Raw genomic sequence first — 27,293 nt, 5'->3', positions numbered from 1 at the left:
CGTATATTTGAGGCTGTTAGGGGGGTCAAAGTGACACTCCCATGATAAGAAACTTTCTCTGGAGTTGGATCACAGGCGGCATTAATATGGAACCTGTATGATTAGCTGCACCTGGTTGGTGTCTTCACACATAGATTGACTCTGTTTAGGTAAAGTTTTTTTCCATCATTTAATAGTTTCTCACTGCTGTCATGAAGCAAACTTTGTAGCTGTAGCTTAGTACATTTTTCAAAAGCACTCGCACAAGGCTCACAGACAAAGGCTTTACATACATGGACTAAATTTTCTGCACCGAGGGCTCATGAAATAAAATTACAGCCAACAGTTTCTAAACACTTTCTGGGGATTGATGTGTAAATGTAAAGGAAATTCAAAGTTTTGAACTTGTTGCTACTTGCGTTGGTGCTGTTTCGAGCTGCAACTACTGATAATTTTCATTGTGCTCATAAATGAGTTCCTAGAGACTGAAGATATGTTCTGATATCGCTGTCCAAAACCAAACTTTATTCTATTATAGCAAATCTTCATTGTTGAGAGGCTGGAACAGTAGAATGTTTGGAGTATTTCTTTATTAATGTCATTATGAAAAAATACTTTGGGGCTGATATTCTGCTGATTGACTGATTGCTTAATCAAGTTTCAGTACTGGTGCCTTTGCCATCAACTCCTCATGATACAATTGAAAGTTCTTACTGGTTCCCTACTGTTCAGTTACCTTTTCATCTTTTTTTCTTCTCTTTCACAAAGACAGGCGAATTGGGAGGGTTGTGAATTTGAAGTGGTGGAAGATTTCCAAATATGGACAAATTCTCCTCCTTGGGAGTTATGTTCAAAGTGTGATTCTCACGTTTGTACACTCAATCATTCATTAATCAGAGAGATAATGGCGACGTGCATTTGTGTGGAGAGCGTTTAGCACTGCTGACAAAATCAGAAAATTTCCATGCAACTTATTCCAACTGACGAAAACAGGGGTTATTTGTATGCAGCACACATTTCAGCCAGGACTCCCTCAGCCCCCTCTTACTGTTCACAGGTAGCACCTGCATCCAACATTACACCACACAAAGCTACATGTTGTTTTGCCATCGTTGCTTGGAGGCACTGTGGAGAATTCAGAGCCCAGCAGCTCCGTGCCTGCCAGCCTGAGCACGACTCACACTATCATGGCAGATAACTCAAATGCCCACTTCTGAATAATCTGAAGGAAGTGTGTCTGCCAGAAGAATTGGTTTAACTTGCTTCTCCTGCTTTGTCATGCACCCATGGTACTGTCACTCTAAAGATCAAAGCGCTCACCAAACAGCATTTCTACTATTATCAGTTCAAAAGTACCCCATCTGGAGAATAGTTTTGTTAGACTCTGTGTGCTGATTTAAAGACTATCACTGTGTCCTGTGCAAAAATGTCACAAACATTGCCAGTTCTGACAAATTCCTTGGAAGCTTTTTTTGGTCTCCAAAGGTCAAGAGCAAACCTTTGAACAGAATGTGCCTCACGTCTCCGATCATAAATTTAGAGCTGCTGTGACAGTTTGTCTGTCTTTTATCAGGGTACACAGTGGTACTGGGCGTTCTTTGCTGGCCTGAATTACACCCTCTTATGGTGTAAAAGCTGAGGCTTGAGCTGAGCGCTACGTGAGGTTTATCTGCCCATCAACAATGTGCAGCCTCATTTTGTTGGTTCGAAAACTGAGGAAGATTGGATGAGTTCAATCATATTAGAATTGATGTAAAATCCCAGAAATATGGAGATTTAAGAAAAATATTACCATGCTTAATGTTCAGAGCAAAGGCCTGGGGTTTCTTATAAAACCATTAATATCATCTGCTTCTTGGTGTCTTTCTGCAGTTTTATGATAAATGTGAAAAATGTTTTCCTGCCAGGTGTAGTTTATGGGCTGAAAGTGAAGTTTCCACCTTCTTCCTTCTTCAATACACAATCGGTTTGCAGAATAGCAGGAAGCTGGGAGACACCCAGCAACTAGACTCAGTACAAACCTGTACGTGCGTCTGTAAGTGCATTGTTGTACACAGGAGGATAATCTTACAAACACAAGCCTGCTGGCTCACCAGGATGCCCCATTAAAGTCTTCCCTGTTGGACAGACCTCAGAGGGTTTTTCCTGCTGGCTCATGACAAAGCAACATCCCACTGTTGAGTCTACTCTCCTGCTAATCAGTGGTGGAAGAGGGGAGCTAAGTGGCAGATAGAGAAGGGTGGCACCGGACCACAGGAAAAACCAACAAACACAGACTTTATTTAGAGCGTTATCAGCTGTTTGAGTAAAGCCACAGCTGGGCAGTAGCTGGATCAATCAAAGTGGTAAAAAGTGTTTTTTTTCCCAAGATGAGGTGTGTGGCATTAAGTTAAATCAGTTCAACCTGCCTCACATTTCCCTCTTATAAAAATGTAGATCAGCACGAATGTAATGATGTCCCTCAGTGACTGCGAGCTGTATTTATTTTTACAAAGACTTGGGGCAGGGGGAACAGTGATTCACAGTCACGCCAGATTGACTCATGCACACATTGTCCACTGTTGGAATGGAGCTCAGCTCTCACCCAAAGGTGGATCACAGCGTTGAATTGCAAGTATTCCTCAGTGTGTTGTGATTAGCCAGAGGTTTGGATTAGTTTCTAGTCGGTGAAAGAGGATTCAAAAGTGAGCCTGGTGCTTTTCTTCGAGCAAACTGTGGAGAGGAGACGAGCGCACATGAATCGGATCAGAGGGGCTCTGAGGGTTTTTAACGCCGGCTGGTCCAGAACTCTTGAGTGAAAGTTACAGTCTCTGTTATCTGCAGCTCTAGGCATTCAGCTTCTGCCTGTCCTGTGCCTATGCATGTCTCAAACTTCTGTTATATCAATACATCTGTCTTTCGTTGTGTGGCTTCACTGGCTCCGAGCGTTTTGCTATTTTAAAGTAGAAAATGTTCACTTGCAAATCACACTCTCAGTGATCCTCACTCAAGGTGCTGATGTTTCGCTGTTGGCGTCAGTGAGTGTGTTTTATCTTCGGCCTTTTATTTAGTGGGTAGTACGCAGAAGGAGGAGGATGCTGGCCCCTGCTCTTAAACACTCGTCATCACTGTCAGCTCACACAGACCCAGCAGTGCATCTGTAATCTTTACAGTCAGGTCTTTACTGTATATATAGATAGATAGATATACTTTATTTATCCCAAGCTGGGAAATTGCAGTGCAGCAGCAGCATTACACACAGTGAAAATAAGCGAAAATTTGTGAAATAAGACTATAAATAACAAACTATACATAAAAAATTGCAAAATAGCAAGCAGTAAAAAATTATAAACATAATTATAAAATAGCAAAATAGCAAACAGTAGTAATGAAAAGTATTGCACAAAAGAATATCTACAGCAAATGTCAGTGTGTAGAAAGTGTGTATATGCATGCACACTGCTTTACTCTTAATACTGATTGCATTATGTTGGAATTCCTGCTGCTGTGTAACTATAATACAGTCATCTTGCCAAAAGACCTGTGGCTTCAAAACCACTTGAGGCCTCAGTGGTTCGATATGTTTATAATGCCGGAATACAATGTAATTTCAGCCAAGGAGCAGATCCATTATTACTAACTAACTAAATGCAGTTCCACAGAGCAAACAGTGAATCAATGAAAGTCTTGAATTAAACTGGGCACCCCTGAGCACTGAATCCCTCTCAGATATACAGTTTTTGTTTGAAGTATGGACTGTGTGTGTGAGTCTGTTTCTTTAAGTAATGATCGCTTCTGACAGATGCTCTACTCATTCAGTGTTAATAGAGATACCAAAGAAGAAGTCACTGTCTTTTAAGTATTTCTTTTCTGCGTCACACTCACGTTCGAGTTGCACAACTTCATAGCTGGGAGTCCCAGGAGAGAGACAGTCTTCGGTTACTGTTTCAACCAAGTGGTACTTCCCCTTACAGGTTTTCCCAGTGGATGTGGCGTTCATTAAACCCCTCCCCTGAGCAGATATTGCCCAATCATAGCTTGGCAACCGTAACTAGGCACAGCAGTCCTGTCAAACTTTGGATTTTTCCACATGTTGAAGCTTTTTGCATGGAGCTGTAATACGAGCGATTGTCAGTGAGTTAGCGTCTCCAAAACCACAAACTCAAGAGCAAAAGTGTAAGGAATGGATTAAGCAGTGTGTTCATCTGGTCTCACGTATGATGCAGTTGTTAGCACGTTTGGCTAACTAACTAACATTATTTTCAAGGCCAGGGAGTATTTCATACCCCATTATTTTGTGGTTATGCTGTGTTCATGAGACCACATTCATTGTTTATTTTCCCCACCGCCTGGAAGCTGGTCCTGGATGCTATATCAGAGTGTTGGCTAACATTAGCCGCTCTGTCTTGCCCTTTATTGGATTGAGGGAGGTTTATACTCCAGCATCCCCAGCCAAACTCGTTATCTGAGATAGCATTAGTCCTCATCCTAAAAGCCTTGTAACATACTGTTAAAAAATATGATGAATCTAACCTTTATCTTGTTTGTTCAAGTATGTAAACTAAGCTAAGTTTAACAGGCTTATGTTACAGTGAAATAACAGCCAGATCTTACAGCCTTGGTATTTTAGCATAATATCACATATGAAGCCATTAAATGCATATTTACAATACTTTTACTGGGTTTTGGATTACTACAAGACAGCTGGAAGCATAAAAAAAAAACAGCCAGAGACTAATTTCAACCAACTCGTGGAGCTAACATTAGCTTAAGTAGCTAGCTAGCAACAACCGATAAATACTGAACTGAAATTAATAACCCATTGTTTCAAAAACTGATAAATTTGAGTGGTAAATCTGGCACCGTTTCTCTGTAGACTGCATTACCTTCCACGAGAATGGAGAGTTGTCTGACGTAGCAACAGTAATGTTAAATGGGGGCGCAGGACTTAGCACTCCTTACTGTAAATTAGGCCCTGCAAAAGATGACGAAAGAATGAAGAGACAGGGGAAAAACAGTGGTAGAAAAATAGAGTGACTGACTCCAGAACAGGAGAATGGCGGGTTGTGTCGGGTTTGGCATCTTTTATTTCCACCAGTCAGAAGCAGTTAATCCTGACCTGCCAGCCCAGAAACCCAGTGACTGAGAGACATGTGACAGACATTCATGTGTAGAAACCAGGAGATAAAGACTGAGACATCGCGATAGAAAGAAAGAAGACACATAGTTTAGTGAATAGCACCACAAAAGTAGGTGCTGTTTATATCTGTTGATGCCATACTGTGATTCTTCTGCAAACAGCTTCACTACATCCTTTGGATCTGTTTTTTTTTTTTCTTCATTTACTCTATCTTTCTTCATATCCACCCCTCTCTGTCTTTGGTGGGCTCCTTTTGGTTAAACACAACAGCGTGTTGCATCTGAGAACGCTCAAAACTGCATTATTTTCATCTTATGATGAATTTTCTTTACTGGCTGGCGACAAGCATTCACGGAAAAGTTGAAAGGGATGAGGATATCCATTGTTCGTGAGACCAGCACTGAGACGAGAGCTTTTCAAAGATCTGTTTTTTATTCAGGCATCAAGAGGAAAGAGAGCTACTCTCTTTTATTCAATTTGTCACTGAGAGGCAAACTGTTGTAGCTGTGTTACAACGTTGACATTGACGTCGGTCAGGTCAGCAGTAATCCTGCGTTCTGTTATCAGGCTAAACTATTCAAATAGGCCTGATATGGAGCGCAGGTGGCCATGATGTTTTGCCTGTGACCTATCTGTGGGAAGCACATTCAAATCACAGAATATGACAAGTATTACAAATCTAATTGCAACTGCCACCCATGACATTTAGTCAGTGCACTTCCTGTCACTCCTACTGGACTGTGTAATGTTTTAATGGAAATGACGGTCTCTGTTTTTTTGCGTGACTCGAGTTCTAAAAAGTGTGCCTCCTTTTTGAGAATAAATCACCTGAAAATGCAGACAACCATACTCCTTCAAATGCAAGCTTTTTTTCTTTTTTTGAGGTAGCCGCAGTAGCAAACCAAGTGAAATGCCATTATCAGGATTCACAGTTTGAATCTTGTTTTGATATTCTGCCACCTGAAGGACAAAGTGCTGCACTTTGATTATACCAGATGACTCAAAGAAGCTGTGTGAGTGTGTGAAAATCAGAAGGAAAGTTTAGCTCTACCTATGATTGGCTATTCAAAGAGTAAAGACAGTTGTGTGTGCTGTGATCTGAGGTTGAAATGGCTCTATCTGTTTATCTATGACATATTTCAGATTCCCGACAAACAGTCTGCAGAGAATGTTTTAGCAAAGCAGGTTGTTGTTGTCTTGTTTTTTGAAGGATACAAAATCTCTGTCTGGATCTTCCATCTGCCTCACTCTCAGCTGTTTGTTGCTGCTGACTTACAAAACAAACATAATGCAGGGCGGATTGAGGAACATGCAAACAGGCATCCTGGCCACCCACCTCATCCTCATCCTGAAACATTCACAGGAGACGTGCATGGATCTGTCACATTTGGGTCGCATAAACCTGATGCTGACATCGTGCATCAGGCTCAACCTTGAATGAAGTGCAGATCTTTGTTTACTCTTTTTTTCCGAAATGAATAGTTTTGACATTTTTTGGCAATATCTAGAAAATGAATACCACAATAATAATAAGAGGAAATTATACTTTTGCCTTAAGTTCAGTCCAAGAAATAATGTTGTCTCATTTATTTCAGGTGGTGTTTAATGTGAGATTTTATGTATTCTTTCACCACAACATGATCCATCAAATATTGCCCAATCATGCCTGGTTCTCAATCAATCAATTAGTAAGCACTAAGAGAAGCGCTGGACCAGGCCCAGTCCATTAGATGTGTTGTATGTAGGGCAGATTCACCAACAGCACAGCAATGGCCCTTCTGTGTTGAAACTCAGCAGCCTGTAAGTACTGTAACTGATTTTTAAAATGGAAGAAATGTCCGAATAATGTTTGGCCATCTGCCAAAGTGGTGGGTAGATAGATATTTCAACACTGGTGGGAGGTGTTAATTTCTCGCCCTGCATTACATCATGGCCATTCAATAACAATTTTTTTAGTTACTTTGTAAAAATGTCATCCTGTAAGAATAATTCACCTAAACACACACACGGCATTGTTAAAAAAAACAGCTATTTATGATGTACTTTGTCTTTCATGATGGTTCTTTAATTGATTCTTGTGGTTTAACTGTCCGTATTCTTATTATTGTCTTCTTGCTGTTTAACCTTGATTTAGCAATGCACAGCACCCACTGCACCTCTGACTTCAGGTTCTGGTATCAGCCTGTTAGAATGAACCAGCAAGGCTTTCTCTCTTGCTGTGTCACCATTTTGCACTGATTTTCAACAGTTCCACAGAGGGAAGAGGATGCAGATATAGCCAATTTCTCTGCTGACGGTAGCCTCAGTAGACTAGAATGCATTGCAGTCATGGGACATGTTTTATGTAAGTGCTCGTAGTTTTCCTCCACTGGAACAGCTGTCACTGTCACTGCTGCCGACAGATTCTCAGGCATGCCCTGTTGAAGTAGCACACAGGAACATTGGGAAATGTAGGAAATATGTAACTGCAGGAAAGTGAAAAAGCAGGTTGAGGTAAATAGGTCACTAAAAGGCAAATTACAATCCTTAATGTCCAAAAACAAACTTGTGTAATAAGAAGATTTTGTTTAAAGTGATTTATTTTAAGCCCTACATGGGCCTGCTTAAATGACACCGTCATGACTCCACACACTGCTGTAGTTCTCATAAGGAACACACTACCCCCACACCCATAAAAAGGTCCAAATTCCACAGTAAAAGCACTATTATTGAGGAGAAGCTAGCAGAGTGTCTTTTTACGGTATGTTGAAATGGTTTTCAGGATGCTGAGGTGCTGACTTGGCTTTAAAATAAGGAACAATAAGAGTGAATGGCTGGTTGTTTGGCTGTTTGAATGACTTGCTGACTGTAAAAAGTCAGACTCATCACTGGAAACTAAAGAGACCGGTTTATGTGATCAGTGTTGGCGAGACAGAAACATTTTTTTTCCCCACTCGTCCCTTCAGTTTCACTTGCTGTGTCTGATCTGGATAGCTAAAAAAAAAGCAGTAAAAAAGTAATGTGCAGATGAATAGGAGTCATCTGTCCAAGTGGTTGAAATTCTGACGGAAAAAGCCTGAAAATCGCATCATTTACAAAAAGAAAAAAAAAAAGACTCCTGAGACCACAAAGCTAGTCTGGTGTTAAAAACAGACTGCCACTGTATGGCATATTCCTCTGGTGACAGAAGCCTCGGATGGTGGTTCTGTAAAAATAGATGCATGCATATATACATTTAACGTGATTGTAAAGCGTGCCTCTGTTTTAACATAAACCTCCATTTCATCATAAAGTCAGGCCGAGGTTCCCATCAGCAGAGGTTTATGTGTAATGCCAGTTCAGTTGTGCTGCCTCAGGACTATTCAGCCTGTGCCAGTTGTAATTGTACAGGTTCTTGTACAATGATTTATGGTAGGAAATTCTTTGTTACTCCAAATAAGCTGCTGTACCCATCAGCTCCAATCAGGAATGCCAGCGCTGCCTGCAAACTGTTTTTTTTATAGCTTCGTGGCAAACGCTGAAACTGATTATAGCCTCCCTTCTTTCCTGCAGTGGCATCATTTGTTAAAAAAAAACCCACTGAGGTGTTTAGGTTCCCTGTAAATTTATGAACTGACTGTTAAACCCTCTCCTTCACAAGAACAAAAGTCTAAGCAATGGATTAAACTGTGTGTTTGTCTGCTTTTCGTTAGCTATCGTGTTAGCATGTCCAGCTAACAAGCTTGTCACCTACCCAGCGTTACTTCCAAGACCAAGGATCATGTCATAATGCATTACATTGGGTGCTTAGTGTTATGTAAAAAAAAAAGCATCCTTGATAATAGCACATCCCCTGTGTGGGAGCTGGTCCCCCCCTTATATCATAGCATTATATCAGAGTTTAGGCTAACGTTAGCAGCTCCGTCTTGCTTGGATGTGGTGAAGTTTACACTCCAGGAAGTGGAGTCGGACATAGCTCGTGAAGCTAACGTTAGCTTAATAAGCTAGCTGCATTTCAAGTGGTAAATGCTGCCACAGTTAGAAGGATAATAGTAAGCTTGATAGGCATAGCAATGGTAAGGAGGCAGCATAATGAATGGTCAGTTGTCCAAATATGATTTTTTTGTGTCTGTGTGCATGCGTGCATGTGTCTGTGTGAGGGTGTGTTTAGGGATGCATGGTCCCCTGACTCCGGCTATATTTCAGTGTGCGATGATGTTAAACTCTCCAGTTTCTCTTCAGCAGACCATATGGTAATTCATTCACATCCCTGTGTCTTTCCCACCCTCTCTCTATATTTCCTTTCTCCCTCTGGTTATTTGCTTTCTTTGTGTACCTGCCTTGCAAAAACATATTTTTTTTCTGTTCTCATGCATGCTCGCTTTCTCACGCTATTTATCTTAGATTTTTTTTTATTTTGTTTGTTTGTTCTTTTGAAGTAGGCCAGATATTCAGTCAGTCACCCTGGGAGCCAATTAGGAAAACTCGAAATTGCTGTCATGCACGGAGCCACTTTGGGCCCTAACACACAACTTTAGAAACCGAGTACTAGAATAGCCGGAGCTCTTGGGCCAGCAGGCCTTATGCCCTTTTCTGTGCCTCTGTGTGTTTCTGCCTTAAAAGGTAGGTTTGATTTATCTGTGCTTTCAGCTCAGTGGGGGTGGGGCAGATATGATTGTGTCAGACCCTGTCAAGACGGGGCTAAGAATAGCTAAAACAATCTAGCACCTTAGCTTGGGTTGATTTGAAATGGGTTGTTTCTCTGCTGCATGTTGTTCTGCTCCGGACTCTAACGTCATGTTGGAGACAAGGCCAAGTCTGACACTAACATCCAGATGCAGGTATGGCTGGCTGAGGGCAGCCTTTGGAAGAAGCCGGAGTACTTGCGCTCTGGATGGTATGCTCTTTGTTAGACCTCTAGGCTGTTAATTTGTATCACCCTCTCTATTTGTGGACACGTGGGCTGTTTAATCACACCAGCACAGTCTCTTGTCTGTCGGCTTCGTCTGTCCCTGACACAGCCTGCCTCACCTCTCAGCCTCCTTCTCTTCTCTGCTGTCACTCTTCCTCCTGCTTCCGTCCATTAACGACGTCGCAGCCACAGAGCATGTGATGTTCTCACAGGTCAGGGTTGACCGTCCCACCCTGCCTGTGAATAATTGATCCAACTGTGTGTAAGTGCAGCAGCTCAAGGATCTGCAGCCGGCGAGCAGAGATGGTGGTGTGTGTGTGTGTGTGTGTGTGTGTGTGTGTGTGTGTGTGTGTGTGTGTGTGTGTGTGTGTGTGTGTGTGTGTGTGTGTGTGTGTGTGTGTGTGTGTGTGTGTGTGTGTGTGTGTGTGTGTGTGTGTGGCTCATGTCAGCTGACTGCTTAAAATGCATGTACACAGCTAAATGAAATTACACTTTCAAAACCATAATGCGGGATTGAGATAAATTGTTGCAGCAGAGTATTTGTGTTCTGGACTGATGTCTCTTCTATTTCTGTTGTTGGCAGATTGCTGAACTCTCTCTCTGTTACTCACTGTTCTCACAGTTCCTAAAACAGCAGCACACTAAAAATGAAATCAAACTTAGTTTTTGCTCTGCAGTTGGAAAATGGGCTGAAAGTAAATGTCTGTATACACACTGCAACTTGGTCAGTCCACCGTATGACAGCTCATAGCTGAACTTTGAGATGGGAGCAACCCCTCCTATATGAATTGTATCCTTTCACAGCTTCAGTTAGTTTAGATTCTTCTTACAAATGAGCATATAAGAAACACACAGTGTCAACAAGGGAAATTAACCACAAATATGCAGCCCAAAGGACACATTTAAAATACAGTGGTGACCAGTTGCAGGTGATGGTGTATTAGGAGTGGAGAGCAAACCTGTGTTGAATTTTTAATTAGTTCAGCTACTGAATAAGGGTACACTGAGGCGATGCAAGCCAGTGCAGTGCAGCATTATGGTCCTAAACCAGCCTGTACCAACATGCTGATTTCAATTTTATTTCTTGTGCATTGCTGCTTTCATTTAATGTGACACACTGTGGCATGATTTCAGTTAATTCAGCTGCACGAAACTGGCAATATGATCAAGACAAAACACGACATGAGAATGGGATTAAGTATGTCCAAAGTCTGCTGGACTGACCTCTGTAGATAAAGAAAAGTCATAATCACTGCCGACTAAAAAAGAAGCTTGTAATAGTTGTCACAAGCAGGATATCATAGTCAGGCCTAAATGATACCTTCTCATTTCCTCATATCACCTTGTCTCTAAGGCTCTGCACTGCCAAGACGTACAGACAATGTGACAAACACATCTATATAATCAGACAGAGCTTTTATGTTACATCAGTAAACTGAACAGAATGCCCCAGATTGCCTCTTTGATAACCTGATAAATGAACAGGAGATGCATAATCTCAGACCTGTTTTAGCATACCAGCTGTGTTGCGGTTGCACTGTAATGTTCACATGGTGCAGCGTCAGCAGCCTTTACTTTTCTTTTGAAATATGAAGCAGTCGTGCTCGCTGTCTGCATGTCACAGATGTGATGATAAGGACTTTTTCAGCAGCCCTTTTCTAATGGGTGGCAGCCAAACACCTACGGCAACTGACTCCCACTGTGAACAACACACCCTAAAACCATACACACCTATTAACTGTCAGACTAGTTCTTAAAAATGACTTGATTAAGGTCTGTAATATGTCACTGTCTGGTTACTGAAACTGTAAGTCATAACTCAAAAGGAGACATTGTCGTTCCCTAGGGAGAGCCGCATGCAGAGAGTAGCAATTTGTTTCAAAGGGTCTGTATCCCATTACAGGGGAAAAAAAACTCCTTTGTGTGCTAGAAAAGTTACAGAATGAGAGTTGGAGTGTGTAATTAGCCTTTGTTAAAAGTCTCACATCTGCTCTCCTTCTGTAACTTCAGCCTGTTGAACATATTTGTGAATTTAACACAAGCTGTGCTGGTGTCCTGATCCTGTTTACGACCGATAGGCTGAGTCCTCTCAGTGTTGTCACGCACGCACACGTGCACGACCACATACATACACATCAGCAGGGAGCCATCGGGACCGGATATGTTAATAAAGCACAGAAGCTGGTATTTATGAATAAAGAGTGTGCCGTGTGAGTGCTGCTGTGGATTGTATATACTGCAGACTTTAAAGGGTCAGTGCATCAAACATTCAGTTTGCACATCCTGGTTATTACTGCTCAGCCTGGTGATGTCATCATGGTTATCTCAGCTTAGACTCGGAGACTACAAATTGCTAGCAGAAAGCTGGAGTTGGATAGACATGGGGGTTTACCAGACTGGAAGGGTCTAATGACAGATGGGTTTGAGTTGCGTCATGGGAATTGTAGTTTCCAGTGTTTTTGTAGCTTTCTTTACTCAGCGTGTGTTTTCGTCAGTGTCGTTGGAGGGGGATAACAGAAGGTCTTGACCTTTTCAGGACATCATACAGCCAGTTTTAACAGTTGTAGCATTTGTAAGATTGCATCATTGTACGTTTAATGTTGGAGTAACACCCATGGGATTTGTCCTGCTGATGTCATCAGGCGCTCAGTCCATAGCATTGTGTAATAACAGTGTGCAGTGACAGAAAGGCCACTTTGGTCCTTTTAGAGGATGTTACTGGTGCCAGGCCGAGGACAGAACGAGTCTGGTTTGTGTCCAAACAAGAGTGTTTCAGCATCCATTAACACATAGCTGTGGGAGTGGGAATCAAGCTCTTGCGTGTGCACTTCATTTAATATCTGATGTGTGAACAATGAGGAATTACGTGCACATAGAGGTTTTTTCTTTCAGTCCAGATCAAAGGTGCCATGCAGATTTTTATGAGTTTACGAAGCAAACGCACATGACAACGCAGTCATGTTGAGGTAACTGACAGGGACTGTAGAAATCTTGGCTTTGTTTCAGCCTTAACACACACACACACACACACACACACACACACATACACACACACACACACACACACACATACACACACACACACACACACCCAGCAACATACACATTACCAACCACTGCTGCTCCATACATGATACCTCCTTATGAAAAAAAAAAAAACACTTTCCTCTGTTGGCTTACAGAAAACTTTTCTCCTTATATGGAAAAGAAAATATTCATAGACTTAAAGCTCCTTCCTGTTCCAACCAAACATAAACACACACACACACACTCCTATGGTATGAGGTAACATGTGCTGCGTTGTGGTTTCAGTACTGTAGCCTTGATGACCTCAGCATCGTTTGGGGGGGTCTTACTGTTAATCCATCCAAATCGTGCCAAAGCTGTTTTGCTGCTTTGATCTTTCTGCCCATTTTTTCAGAGCGTAACACCAGGTGCTACAGTTTTCACGAATCCCAATCACTTTCATGTAATAAACAATAAACTCAAAGCACCTCCCAACATGCAGAAACCAAGAAGAAACCTTTTCGGTGGTGGTGATCACAGACCACCGCTGTGGTCGAGGAGGGACAATCATTTACTGTTAGCAGGGAGAAGGAGGAGGAGGAGGAGGTGGAGGGGGCCATCAAAGAAGGCAGGGAGGAAGAGGGGGGAGTGTATGGAAAGAAAAGAGAGGAAGCAAGTGGTTGATGAAAGAGTTTGTACAACTGAATTGGGGATTTTAACATCCCCACCCTCAGCACCCCACCACCCTGGCCTACTTTTTCCCTCTGCTGACACACTCGGATGATTCAGCACTTCACTCCATCTCCCTCCCCGCTTCATCTTTCTCCCAAACCTTTCTCTCCCTCTCCCTCTCGCCTCGTCTTGTTTTGCACTCCCTCTTTCGGCGTCTCCAGCAGCGCCTCGCCTGTTTTCTGAAAATTGAATCTGAACTTGCCTATTATCAGGAGTCATTTGTTCAAATTAATTCTCAAAATCCTGCCGACTAACAGCGGGGAATAAGCAGCTTTCACAATGCTGAATAATCATTCCCACCACGTGAAAATCTGACATTTTTAAAAAATATTGTACGGATTGAAAACGGGTTTGTCTTTAGACTGGTGATGGTAAGTTTTTGACCCCATAATGCCTCCAGACGGGAGTGTTGTGACTCCCACGTGTTCTGCTTAGTCAGCACATAAAGGGTCATCTTTAAATCCAGGTGGAAGAATGCGAATCTCGTATGTTTAGTAACAGTGACGACTCATAGGGTGTCTCTTCCCTTTTCCTTTGATTTGCTCCCTCCCTGCCGCCTTGTTTCTCACCCTTACAGTTCTCCAGTTCTCCTCGCTGCTTCTGTCAACAACCGTGAATCAACTGTACTCTCCCGCTCTCTGCTCTGCATTCTTTCTCACTTTTTATCTCCTGCCTTTTGATGCTCTTTCAAGTCCTTCTGCAGCCCTGGACAGACACACAGAAGGTCCTGTCTCTGACCCTTCTCACTCAACATGAAAAGACATTGTGTGTGTGTATGCTTGAGCTTACTTCAACAATAGATGTAACGGACACCATGACACCACGAACCGGAGCTCTGTTTATTGTGTCCATTGACGCATCACTGACAGACCGGGAGACAGATGAGAGACAGGCAGGCCGACCTTAACGGAATACACCAAGTGTTTGGGAGACTCGCTGCTCATTTATCACTTAATGGATGTCATTGATGGGTAAAACCAAACAAGATTGTTCCCCACCCATACTGATACATGAGCAAATTTGGTTAACATTTATGCCTAAATATCTTGCAAAATATTCCATAGAAAGTTAGTATGCCGTGTAATGCGATGCTGTGCAGTTGGGATGCATTGATCTAACAATTTTGATTGCGGTCAGCCATCATTATTAAGCGCTATTTAACCAGGTATAAAGCTTGGTGCACTCGGTTCTCGTAGTATTTTCTTCTGTCCACACTCTAACTGCAGTGAATGCAAACTCTCCAGCATCTCAAAAGTTTCTCACATTTGTGGCCTTTTCTGTTTTCTATTCTGGGAAAGTGCAATGGGAATCTTTCATTATTTTCTGACATTTTGTAGATTAAACAATTAATCAGAAAAGAATTGACAGCTTAGTGGATGGTGAAAATAATGTGTACTCACAGCTCTAATCACATTCATTATTTTCAAGTAAATTGCTGCTAGAAGTGATTAATGGAGTGTCATGGCAGCTCAGGCAGGTGCGGCAGTTAATTTTATAGTCACACGTTTCGTCCATCCTCCAATCATGTATGTCCACGACCCCTCTCTCATTAGGTGGAACAGTATCCAGAAGTCCACCCACTTCCCTCCAGTGCTGTGCAGCTGCAGCTGTGGAGAATCACTGCAGCAGGCAGCTCAAATGCTTAAAACTTGATTTTCCCCCCTGGACAATATGTTCCACTCTGTGGACGTTTTCTGAGCAGCAAGAGTGCATTTGTTTGTCATATCATTCTCAGGGAGATGACGCAGTGTAAGATGCAGAACTGTGTGTCTTTCCAGCCCACAACCTTTGTGTAAGAGCAACAGGTAGAGAAAGACGCATGTGCCGAGTCTTTGGATCTTTCCTGAAGGGCTCAGCGGTGATGTTGTGGTTAAAGTTCAGCTGTTCACCAGATGCCCAGTAAGCAGGTTGAAAGCATTAACTCGCTTACTGGACATCTTCATTTGGGCTGATTCAGATGTTGACCACCTCAGCAGGTGTTAAACTAAAACCCAGGAACTGGAGATAATTATTGTAGTGTGTGTGTGCGTGTCTGTGTGTGTGCGTGCGTGCGCCCGCATCTTTCTTTGCATGTGTTTTTCTGTACAAGTGTGTGTTTGTGTGAGTGTGTGTGTGTAGGATGCAGATGGGGCTTTGGGAAGGGGGCCAGCACACACAATTGCTCCATTGAGCCGACTACACCCCCCAAGTCTCTCTCACTCTCTCCCTCTCTTTCACACAAACACACACACACACACACACACACACACACACACACACACACACACCCTGGTGAGACTTGTCACAGTTTGCTCAGTGCAGTCTGAATTCTCAACAGAATGAAGTTGAAGGGGCTTCAGGGTTGAAGTCTTGTGGATTTTACAAACAGCTCTCTCTCCCTCCCCTCCTTTTGTTGTTCTGTCTTTCCCTCTCTCCCACCTTTCTCTCTTGTATAGAGGTTTCATTATGGAGTGGCATTATTTTAAAGTCATACACAGTCTAATGAGCTCCTTTGAAGCAGGGCAGGCATTTCCTCCAGCCATGCATCAGCAGGCATGCATATGTGTGTGTGACGGAGAGCGAGAGAGCGTCTGACACACTTCTGATACTTCTGTGATGTTTTGGATAACTTTCCTCCTCTGTCATGCCTTATTAAATGTCTGAGAGACAGACAGACAGAGAGCAGTACTGTTTCTTGTTCAGGGGAGGTTGAACAACTTCAGGCCTCACTCTGTGTGTGTTATCATGTAGATTTATTCGCTCTACCTGTCCTCGCTCTGTGTGTCCTCCGTCATGCTGTTAGCATGAATTTTAAATTATGGATTTTTAATGGTACAAATTTCATTATACCGAAATAAACAGGCTGCCTGCTAAGTTACAAGACAGCTTAATTACTGCTGGATGACTCGTCTCAATGATGTGCCTTTTTTTTTTTAATTTCCCATTTGCATATGCAGAAATATGTTCGTAGCCAGTTCATCCCACAAAGAGGAGCAAATTATGGAGAAACAGTTGATTTTTCTCTATTAATAGGCTCTTTGTGAATGAGAAAATTCCCACTGTTCTCTGAAGAAGCCACACATGCATTTCCTAAAACAATGACATCTGAGAAACCCTGCCAACTGCATTTGAATGATTAATTTGTTTCCTCTGGAGGAGTCAGTCGCAAGTAACAGAAAAGAAGTCATTGAATGTGATTTCCTACAGCCGAGATACAAAGTAATGTTGTTTTGATATTGTCGGGAGTTTGGCTGTTTAGTTTGACGAATTCCTGGTCTTTCAGAGACCAGATGAACTGTGAACGTACATTTGCAAACACAAACATGAAGACTAATGTTGATGTCAGATGAAAGATCATATGGTTCTTTTATTTCTGTAGTTACTTAACAGATGTGGATAACCCTTCCATTGGTTGAATATTGCATCCTTTTGCTCTGCCTTCTTGTCTCTGTCATCTTTTTCCAATTTCCTCTCTCTCTCTCTCTCATACAGAGATGTTTTTGCATGTTGGCCAAGCAGCTATGGCAAGAGTGTAATCAGTAATGTGCAAAATGTTCCACGAAAATATTTCCCTTCAGCAGTATTTAGCTGGAACACATCAGTAAATTCAAAATTTAGAAACTCAGAGTTCAAGCAGAGTCTTGAACAGAGTTGCTTAAAAGTGGCTTCAGCCCAAAGCATCATGGTCTCACTTGAGGTCCTTTGAGCTGTCAGACCACGTGGTTAAATTAGGTTGTAATATTGGTGCAGCATCCACTTCAGCATGTTATGCTGTGATATTTCCAGGCGTCATTATTTAACATGGTGACAGATTGTTCTTTTTTTTCTCTCCAGCTCTGTGTGGCTGCTGTAGTTGGTGAGCAGGGAGGAGGTCGGGCAATGCAGCACTGAGAAAATAACTGACTGAAATTCAAAATGTTAAGTTCGTGACTGAGGCAGAAAAAGGGGGAGGAGGAGGAGAGTAAAACGTATGGGATGAGGCCTGTTCAATGCAGGGGGAGAAATAAGGGAGGAGACGCCGCCACATGACAAAGGAGGAGAGGGGAGATGAGATGCATTAAAATGAAATGAAGCTGGGAGTAATTGGATGGAGGGCGTGTTCGCAAGTGAAAAGTTCAGTCATATGTAATTTAACAGTTTTATCTCAATGTCTGCTGCCTCAGAGGCACAAAAACAGTTGGTTTCAGCAGGTTGGACTTCCACACTATACTGCTGGAAAGCAAAACAAAACGGGCGCAAATGCCAAAACCGTCCGTCTGCGTCCTCGGTCCTCATCATCACTGCTCTCCTCCTGCGTGGAATGGCATCCCAGTAATGGCTGGTTTTTAGGGGTCGCTCTCAGCAACAAGCTTCTTTCTCTCCTTTCATGTTGAACTACTGCCAGGAGATACTGTGTGTGTGCGCGTGTCTGTGTGTGTGTCTATGGCCCAAAGACACAGCGCTGTGATTAAAGATGAGAAAAAAAAAGTGACTTGTTCTAGATTCTTTCTTCTGTTGGATAAACAACTTGCAGTGTGAGCCGCAGAGGACAGCATCACAGCAGGGAGCCTGAATCAGGGATATTAACACGGTCACTGTGTGAACGCAGCCAGTCTCACAAATGAAGATGTCACATTTTTGTACATAATACATACCATGGCACCAATTTTTTTTCCCTGCTAATATATTGGGAGGATGGGGGGATTGTACTGGAGATGATGGTTTGCAACCTAATTTTTGTTTTCCAAGTTGTTATTTGCCTTCTAGCGAACACTGCGCTCTTTGTCTCTAGTGATTGGCCATGTGACACATACTCTTTCACATCTACACAGGCCTGCTCTATGAACTGTAAGAACTTCAAAGTTTAGGAACTGCAAAAATCCCTCGAGCGAATTTGCTTTTTTTTTTTATTTACTGCTTTTCATGAACTGTAAAGATTAGGCAAATCGGAAGAAGCTGATTGGAAAAGTTGGGTTTCTGTGGTCTTAATGTTTTAATAATGCCGCTTTGTTTTTGTAAATGTCTCCTGTTATTGTCTGGTAAACTGTATGTTTGTGTTCTGAAGCTTTTAGCCATGCTAGCAGCACCTCTCTCACAATAACAATTTCAGTCACCCCCTTACGTTTTCATGTAGCACCATCATCAAGTCAAAATTTAAATGCATTGAGTCCTTTGGTTTATAGCCAAATACCTGTGAATTAATGACATTCATGTCAGTCTGAGCTGTACTTTGTAGTTAGTGCTAATAAGCAAATGCTAGCTAACATGCTAAACTACGATGGTGAACATGCTAAACACCAGCATGTATAATCATTGTGTGCGTGCTAGCAGGCTAGTGTTAGCATGTAGCTCGTAGAAGTGTGGTGCAGCCTCACAGAGCTGCAGTAGACTCTTAGCAACAACACAAATGTGTAATAACCAAATTCAGAGGTTTTCTGTGATGATTTCTCCCGCAGGGAAAATATTATGAGCACGAATAAGAGTGAAATCTGCCCACTTGGTTTAAATTCAACACCTCTTTGTTCTTGCTCCTTTCTCTTCTTCTTCTTTGTTGGTAGACTCCAGGTTTCTTCTTGAGTTCATTTCCAGGTCAGGTCTGAAAAGGGTGAAGAGCAGCCTCACACCAGGCTTTATGTGAAGTCACTTTTGATGCTGCATTTTTGCTGTTTATCTGGCACTCTCATTTAGAGTGGCGGTAAAAGTAAAAGAATAGTTGAAACATTTTCATTTGAAAAACCCTCTCTTGTGTTTCCAGGAAGACTGTGGTTTGACTCCCTGTGGACACTTCAGCAGAACAGATGCTTGCTGTTACAGGGCTTGAACTTGAGTCGTCCACTTGAAGGGCATTTTCTCTAATCACTGACAGCACTGCTGAACGCCGCCCTGTGGGTCATAGCCTGCACTAAGTGGCATATCTTACACAGAACAACATATTAACTTGAACGCCAGCAACACGGCGCTCTTGGTTTCGGTGACATTACCATGTGGGACATATATGCACAGAGATGTGCACGAAAGTGGGAGGCCAGGTGCATAATGTATCCATTTATTTCTTTTCTGATGTATTTTTAGGCATGCCAGCAGCATTGCATGGTACTAACCGCTGGATGGATTAGATTCAGACATTAATGCTACTGTCAGGATTAATTTGGTGGCCTTTTCATTTAAGCATCGTTGAACTTGTTCAAAACGTTGGTTTATGACCAAAGACCTGCAAAACTGATGAGATTCCCACCAGCCTCTGCTGTATTCTGTGTTTATTGCTAATTATTATGCTAACACTAATCCAATATGCAAACATGGTAAACCATTGTCATTGTGTGCATGTTAGCACGCTGATGTTAGCTTTTAGCTCCAAGCACTGCTGTGCCTCACAGAGCTGCTAGTGTGGCTGTAGACTCTTAGTCTTGTTTAGAAATAAATTAGTGTAATTGGCTAATTTCATTTTGTTCACTTTTCCCGATTGGAAAACAGAAGCAGAGCACAGGCCTGTTTTCAAGATAATTTCAGCCGTCACTTGGCGTACAACCAATACCAGATATAACAGTGTAATACAAAACAGAGCCACAAATTTAATTTAAGATTGGTTTTCAGTCATGACAACGTTCAGCGGCGTATTGTATTGTCACTGTGTGCTGCTGGCCATCACTGTGTTTCATTACCTCCTCTCCCCGCTGCTCTTGATGCCTGATGTTCAGCACTGTCGTCTTTTGGAGGGATTTTGTGATGAATTAAGGTTACAGAGCAAATTGGAGCATTGGCACTGCTTGTTTTACCAGAAACATGGTTTAATCTGGACCTCCACTGTGAGATCCAAACCAGTTTTGGCTTGAGTTTGGATTTACTGCAGAGGCTGTCACATGTTAACGTGTGTTTTGCCATACCAGTAAAGATGTTCTTTTCACACACGCTTCTATGCATAATTTTTCATTCATTTTTATTTACATTCGTGTTTGGCTTCATCCGTTTATATGAGCAAACACCGCCTGGGGGTGCTCTGTTTGTGTGTGGTGGTGAATTCTTGGCTTCTATCAGTGGATTTGATCAGATTACTGTGGATTATACTCTGACTATTAGAGGCTCGCCCAACACACACACACACACACACACACACACACACTCACTTGCAGACGGATAACCATGCGTGTAACCAGACTGACACACTAATGCATGTGAGCTCACAAACCCGCACATACACAAATATGAGCTGACACATGTTAACACACACGCACACCGGGTCTGATCTGTCGAGGGCTTAAAGTCCATCCCATTATCTGAGAAGCAGGTGTGGGAGCTCTGTTGTGTCCTGTGTGCATCTTGCAGTTGGCAGAGGGGGAAAAAATGTGCCAGGACTGTTAATTGCTCAAAAATTAGAATTTGACTATGAATTGACTAAAAATAGACCAACTTAACATTTGAATTCTGGTGGTCGAGAGCATGTGGCTTTTCCGTTTGTGTGCATTCTTGAAAGATTTGCGCTTTTTTTCCCCTTTAACTGAAGGGAATTTTGATGAATATCTTTTAGACACTGCTCAAAGGAGAGGTGAAGAGGAGCACTGCTCTCAGCTCTCTGCAGAGTTTGCATGAATTCACAACTTGAAGAGCCAGAGATGCGTTCAGCACAATCAGCTGGAACATAGAAGGCAGACATTTGCTTTTGACGTGTGCAACAGGCGCATTTAGGCTCAAATTCCTTCCACTGCTCTCTTGACACCCGACTGAAATTTGAGCACTGAAATTGGCTCTGACAGCCTCAGTGTGTGTTCATAGTTAGTTGACTTCAGGTGCTTTGACATACAGCCTGTACTTTGTCATATTGTGAAATTGCTGCTCATAAACTGTCAGGTGTTATTTTCTCACCAACCCATTTAATTTCCTGCCACCCCCGTGCAACAGCATGACACAAAAAACAACGAAAATTGTCCTTCTTTTCGTAATGAATATGAAGTCTTTGTCGCCCTGTATGCAGTCAGATGTTTGATGCCGCCCAAATAAACCAACAACAAAGCGCGCAGATAAACACACACCTCAGGGAAACGGAGACCCACGAGAGTCGTTGAAAGGTGGCTCAAACCAGGAAAACAAACCAACAGCCACGGGAGGAAAATCCTGAAAAGGCAGATTAAACAAGTCTAAAAGATAAGCAAACAACACGACGGAGCTATACCTCATGCAGATATTTATGTGCCTTTTTAAAGAACGTAACCAGAAATGTAGCAATGTAACCGGTGGGAAGTATTTCTTCTACAGTATCTTCTCTCAGTGGAGCATTTGAGATTTTCTCCTGCTCAGAGAGCTGGACAGGAACTGGCTTTACACCACAGTAACAAATCAAACGTCGTCCTCTCTCTCTCTCTCTCTCTCTCTGTGTGCGTGTGTGTGTGTGTCATGACCATCTGTCAGATGGCAGACCAAGAAAACTGCTGCCAGAATGACAGCAGAGGAGAGAAAGATGAAGTGAGAGACAAAAAGATGTGAAAGACAGAAAGATGGAGGGAGTGATAAATGAAGGGAAAAGATGCTGTCAGGCAAGGCCTTGAGAGGGCAATAGTGACAAAATATAAGAAACAAAAAAGCCCTTTACTATTACACAGAAGTTAAACAACAATTAGAAACTTTCTGGCGATGCTCATTAACCAACTAACCCGACATGAGAGCGGCATCCGTCTCACCTAACATGCTGTAAGAAAGCAAATAAGCGTATTTCCCCAAAATGTGGAGCTACTCCTTTAAACGTCACAGACCTGGTGATGGGTCAGTTATTCCAAACTCATGCTGTGCAGCCAAACTTGGTCCGAACTCACAGAACGTTATTTTCAAGACACGTGGAGATCCCAAATTCAGGGGAAATGTGAATGAAATAACGCACAACACATGCAGACGCAGGTTTCATTTAATGAAGTGTTGTAGCCACGAAAAACACATGAGTTTTGGGGTTGAATATGACACTGTGCAAACATCATATACTGTAGCTTTAATCAAGAGTTAGAAGAGAATGATGCAGAATGTATACGATCCTGTCTGAGAGAGTGGAATAAGATGATCTTTTCAACCTTTCAAATCTCCTTGAAGGGAAAACTTGTTAAGGGGTTAACAGCCGCTGAAAACACTGCTTTTATTCTGTTTCTAATGTCTATGGCTGGAGCTGCTACACTGAGGTGTGTGTGTGTGTTTGCTTTTATGCGTGTACCCAGCTTTAATCAATCATGGTTTTGCTTCGAGGAGCGGCAGATACTGGCTGGGGCTATTTTCACTAAGAGCTTTTCAAAGCCATTCATGGGATGTGAGTTATAAAAAGTAGCTCTCCCAACATCTGCTTTCTCCTCACCCTTTTAAATCATGTTTCAGTCGGCGATAAGTCATATTTATAGCAATCATTTGTTGATAAATCCTATGTACTGGTCCTTAAAGCAATGCATTGTTCTCATAATCTCCTGATGCTTTCTGTCTTGGTGCGATCTGTAAGACTACAATTCCCATAAATCACAGGTTGTGTTTTACAGGCTGCACAGATGCAGCTTGATCACTGTTCTCATTACATTTCTGCAATTCACCCTACTTTTAAGTTTACTTGTTTCTGTGTCTGCCTTTCGCTTCCTCTCATTTGCCCTTCTGTCACCTTGTTCAAAAAAAGTAAACCAATCAATTTCTGCAACAAAACAAGTAAAAGTGGACCTATTGAACCCGAAACCGCAGTCATAAAAGTATTAGGCGATTACAAGCACAGCAGGTAGAATTACTTTTTGATCTGTTCCCAGCACCAGCTCTTCACGAGCGCGTTGAGGGAGTACAGGCACACGAAGGCGTGGGACTTGAAACAGATTTTAATTCCCCGATAGAATACGAAGGCTTTTAACACATTAAGAAATGATGTCGTAAATCTGAGCAGTCAAGAAGAAGCAGAAGAGAAAGTGGTGCACTTCCTCACAGGAAACAGGGCGTCGCTTTATTCTGATGGTCTCCCAACACTCCACAGTAAACTAGTCGATATTCAACAGGCTGTCAGCAATATCCTTGTGGGTAAAGTTGCTTGCTCAGCCAGCTGCCTGTCATTTAAATGGTCTTCTTATAAAGTGATTGTAAATTGAGAACAGCTGCGTAAACTATCGTACCTATCAAAACACTGTTGGTAGCCTGTCAGCAGGTTGGAGTTATACAGAACTGGTAGGGTGGAACTAAATTTAGCACATTCTGATAGCGTTATGGTTTTACTATTATCTTAAACTTCAGTTTAATTCAAACGCTCACTCTTAGCTGATGTGCTTTGATACAGAGGACTTGTCAAACACGGGTGTAACTAATGACATTAAAAAAGTGGTGTTACATTTAAGTGCTGCTAAGATAGGCCTCCATCATGGAAGACATGCTGACATGTGCCGGGTGTTTATAATCAAATTAAACAGCGGCTGAATTCCATATGGCTGCTATTGTTTCAGGGTCCTGGTATTGTTCGTGCCGTGTCACACACTGCCATGACTTCCTTTGAAACTTGAATAAAAACCGAGCATCTGTTAATATTATGAGTAACACCTGTGGTTTTCTTGCTCTGACATGTATAGAGTCTGAGAAAACGGCTGCTGGCTCACCGGCATGACACACCTACATGGGCTGGAGCCATCGTTCGTGTTATAAGCTACACCTGTGCTTCACAGCTATGACACACGAGAGCTGTGTAGGACACAATGTCACTTTTGTTCCAGGATTAATGTCCGGGTCATATATTTTATGGCCAGATGATGAAACCGTGAATTTTTAAGGCTCCTGACTGTCTGTTCTTCTGTCAGAGCCGCAGGCCTCCTGTGTGAAGCAGCGTGGGAAGGTGTACAGTACAATATGCATGCATGTGCGTTTGCAGCTCCTGTGTGCATTCTCAATGTCCGTTTGGGCTTGCCCGTGTTTACTTTACACTTTACCCATTCGTTGTTGCACATGATGCTGCACATAGGCACAGATGCTTCGGGGAGATCTTTTCTCGTGAGGTGCAGAGTTTCCACAACACTGTTTCTACATGTCTCTGAAGAGGCCCTGAACTGTGGACCGGGAGGCAGCCAGGCGTGCAAAGAGGCAGCTGAACGTTGGACATGGCAGACATAATCGACCTGATCTGAGAAACAGAAATACACTTTTAGCTGTCGGTGTCTGTCAGTGCTTAAAGGTCTTACAGTCACTTTACATTGGTTGTATACTCACAACAGCCTGCAAAATTTGACAAAATCACACTGCTGCGAACGAAGTTGACGCATGCAAATGTGAGTATACTTGCTGCATATTAACTGACACTTAAAAGCGGTGAGAAAATATGGAGATTGAGGAGGCGAAGATGTTCTTGAGGTTTCTAATCTCTACTTGATCAGCCCTCGAGGTGGAAGATTTTGTTCTCTCAAAATGTGGAGCCGTGAAACATTTTGGTTTGAAGAGTTGGCCGTGAAATGTCAGTAAGACAACAGCCCGACGAAGCGAAAGTCTGAAGCCAAGTTTGGAGCTTTATTTCACCTGAAAATGTGTCCTGTTTTCCCCCCCAGAAGCTGTCAAAGTGTATTTCTGCTGCGGGCACACTGGCGGCTTTGGGTTTCTTCCCACACCGAGCATTACCATCTGACTGTGCACACACACAGCTGTCGTGAACACTTATAGAAATTGATTTCATGTCGGATTTTTTTTTTTACATTAGTTGTGGGTGTTAGATGGTCTAATCTTCTTTCAGTCAGTCAGTCAGTTTAGAACAGATTGACTCAGTGTCCACAGGAGATGAATGGAAAGGCTGGCGCAGAGTGAAATTATGGGCTAGAGTCAAAGAAAACAGCAGCAGTTATTTTGCTGCTAGAAATGCAAAGACCTAAATGGCTAAAAAGCATAAAACGAGGAAAAAGAGTGTGACAATCGTTTTTCTTTCAATCCTTTACCACCTCTCTCAGGTGTAGAAATAAACTGTTGAATCCTGTTTGCGGTCGTCTGTAACGTCACATTGACTGACTGGTCGTCCCGAGGCACAGAAGAAAACAGATCAATAAAGCATTTTGGAGAGGCTGAAGGTGGACGGGAACCACAGAGCAAATAAGACAGTTGGACAATAGTTTTCTAAAGTCAAGGGCGAAGGTCTGGACAGGGAATGAATGGTGCTAATTGCTGTGCCTGCCAGTGTATTGATTCAGTGGGTTTTAACAGTAACATAGATGGACACAAAGGAGGGTTGGCTCTGTCCCATTTGTGTAAAAGGTGAGGGCATCGACATCACTGTGCTGCGGTCCCCAGTGCACTGATGAAGTCATTAATTGATGGTTGAATGGGATGAAACGTGTATGAATTGATTTGTTCATCGGGTGCTTTGCTCGAAGCTTTGACCTCAGGCCAATAGAATCAGGCTTGCTGGACGTGCTGTTGTCTAAATGGACGTAACCCGAGTGGACTGCTTATTACTGTGAATTTAATCTCATCAGGTTGTGGTTTCACTAAATGAAGTGCTTTTTTTTCTGTTGAGTTTGGAATAAAATACAGGTGCAGGTTGAGCTGATTCAAGCCTATAATGCTTTATGAGTTCACACTTTGTCTTAATTCTAGCATTTCTCCTGCACTTAAATCTATAATGTATATAATATATATATATATATACAGTCCCATTTCAAAAAAGTTTGGACACTAAAAAATGTAAATGAAAACAAAATACAATCATTTACAAATGAACTGTGTTTACCAACAATGTTTTACAAATAAGAATGAAGTAAAATCCTTTATACAACCATGTGTTTACAAAGTGGTGAACCACAGGTGTTTTTCCCAGTCTTTTGTTGCTCCTGTCCAAACTTGTTTGAAGCGTGTTGCTGCATCAAATTCAGAATAAGCAGATATTTACAAAAATCAATGAAGCTGATGAGGTCAAACATTAAATATAATGTCTTTATAGTGTTTTCAATTAAGTACATATGAAAAATAATTAGTGCATTCAGTTTTATTTATGTTTTACACAGTGTCCCAACATTTGTGGAACTGGGGTTATATGTATGGGGGGGAGTATGGGGATATGGACTGAATTCAAAACTAACCTTCAACCACGTTTCCATCATGTTTGTTTTCTTCAAACTACCAAAAATAGTTGCAAAATTATGTTTGTACTTATTATATTTACATTAATTCAAGGTTTATTCCACTAAATTCCTCATATTTTACAGTGTGACAATCAGAATGTAAATTTGATGGCCAGATGCACTAATTAATATCCTTTAAAAATATAACAGACCCCATCCCTTGTCTTGGATAAGATATCTCTCAGCTGCTGTCCTGTTAACTCGATTTCAGATTAAACTGCGTGTATCCATGCTTGTGTCTGTGTGCGTGTATGGGATGCATCTAATTGTTTCTTTGGTTTGTTTTAGGATGATTGGGGCTCCAATGACTCGTCCAGTAGGAGCAAAGCCCACAGCTCTGATGACAAGTCTCACAGCCTGGAGACTCTGCCGCCAGGTAGGAAAACTCACTACCCATTATGCACTCCCAACGGTACAACGTCTGAATTACATGACTGTATGATGATGCTGGTAATGGATACTATTAATAACTGCATTTATTTGAGTATTTAAAGGCAAGGAACAAACAAAAAGTTATCAGATATATGTTTTGTCATAATCAGAGCCA

General features: G+C 42.2%; 1 protein-coding gene across 1 annotated transcript in view; it reads left to right on the top strand.

The window, feature by feature from the left end:
- galnt2 (UDP-N-acetyl-alpha-D-galactosamine:polypeptide N-acetylgalactosaminyltransferase 2) overlaps positions 1-27,293 on the top strand; it is a 53,349-nt gene that overhangs the window by 2,397 nt on the left and 23,659 nt on the right. Inside the window, exon 2 of the mRNA XM_041934755.1 lies at positions 27,035-27,122. Coding sequence (XP_041790689.1) covers positions 27,035-27,122 — 88 coding nt within the window. The remainder of the gene's footprint in view (positions 1-27,034; positions 27,123-27,293) is intronic.

This window comes from Chelmon rostratus, chromosome 1, assembly GCF_017976325.1.
Source record: "Chelmon rostratus isolate fCheRos1 chromosome 1, fCheRos1.pri, whole genome shotgun sequence".
In the NCBI taxonomy this organism is placed as follows: domain Eukaryota; kingdom Metazoa; phylum Chordata; class Actinopteri; order Chaetodontiformes; family Chaetodontidae; genus Chelmon; species Chelmon rostratus.
Note: the sequence above shows the minus strand (reverse complement) of the source record. Positions and strands in the feature narration are given on the sequence as shown.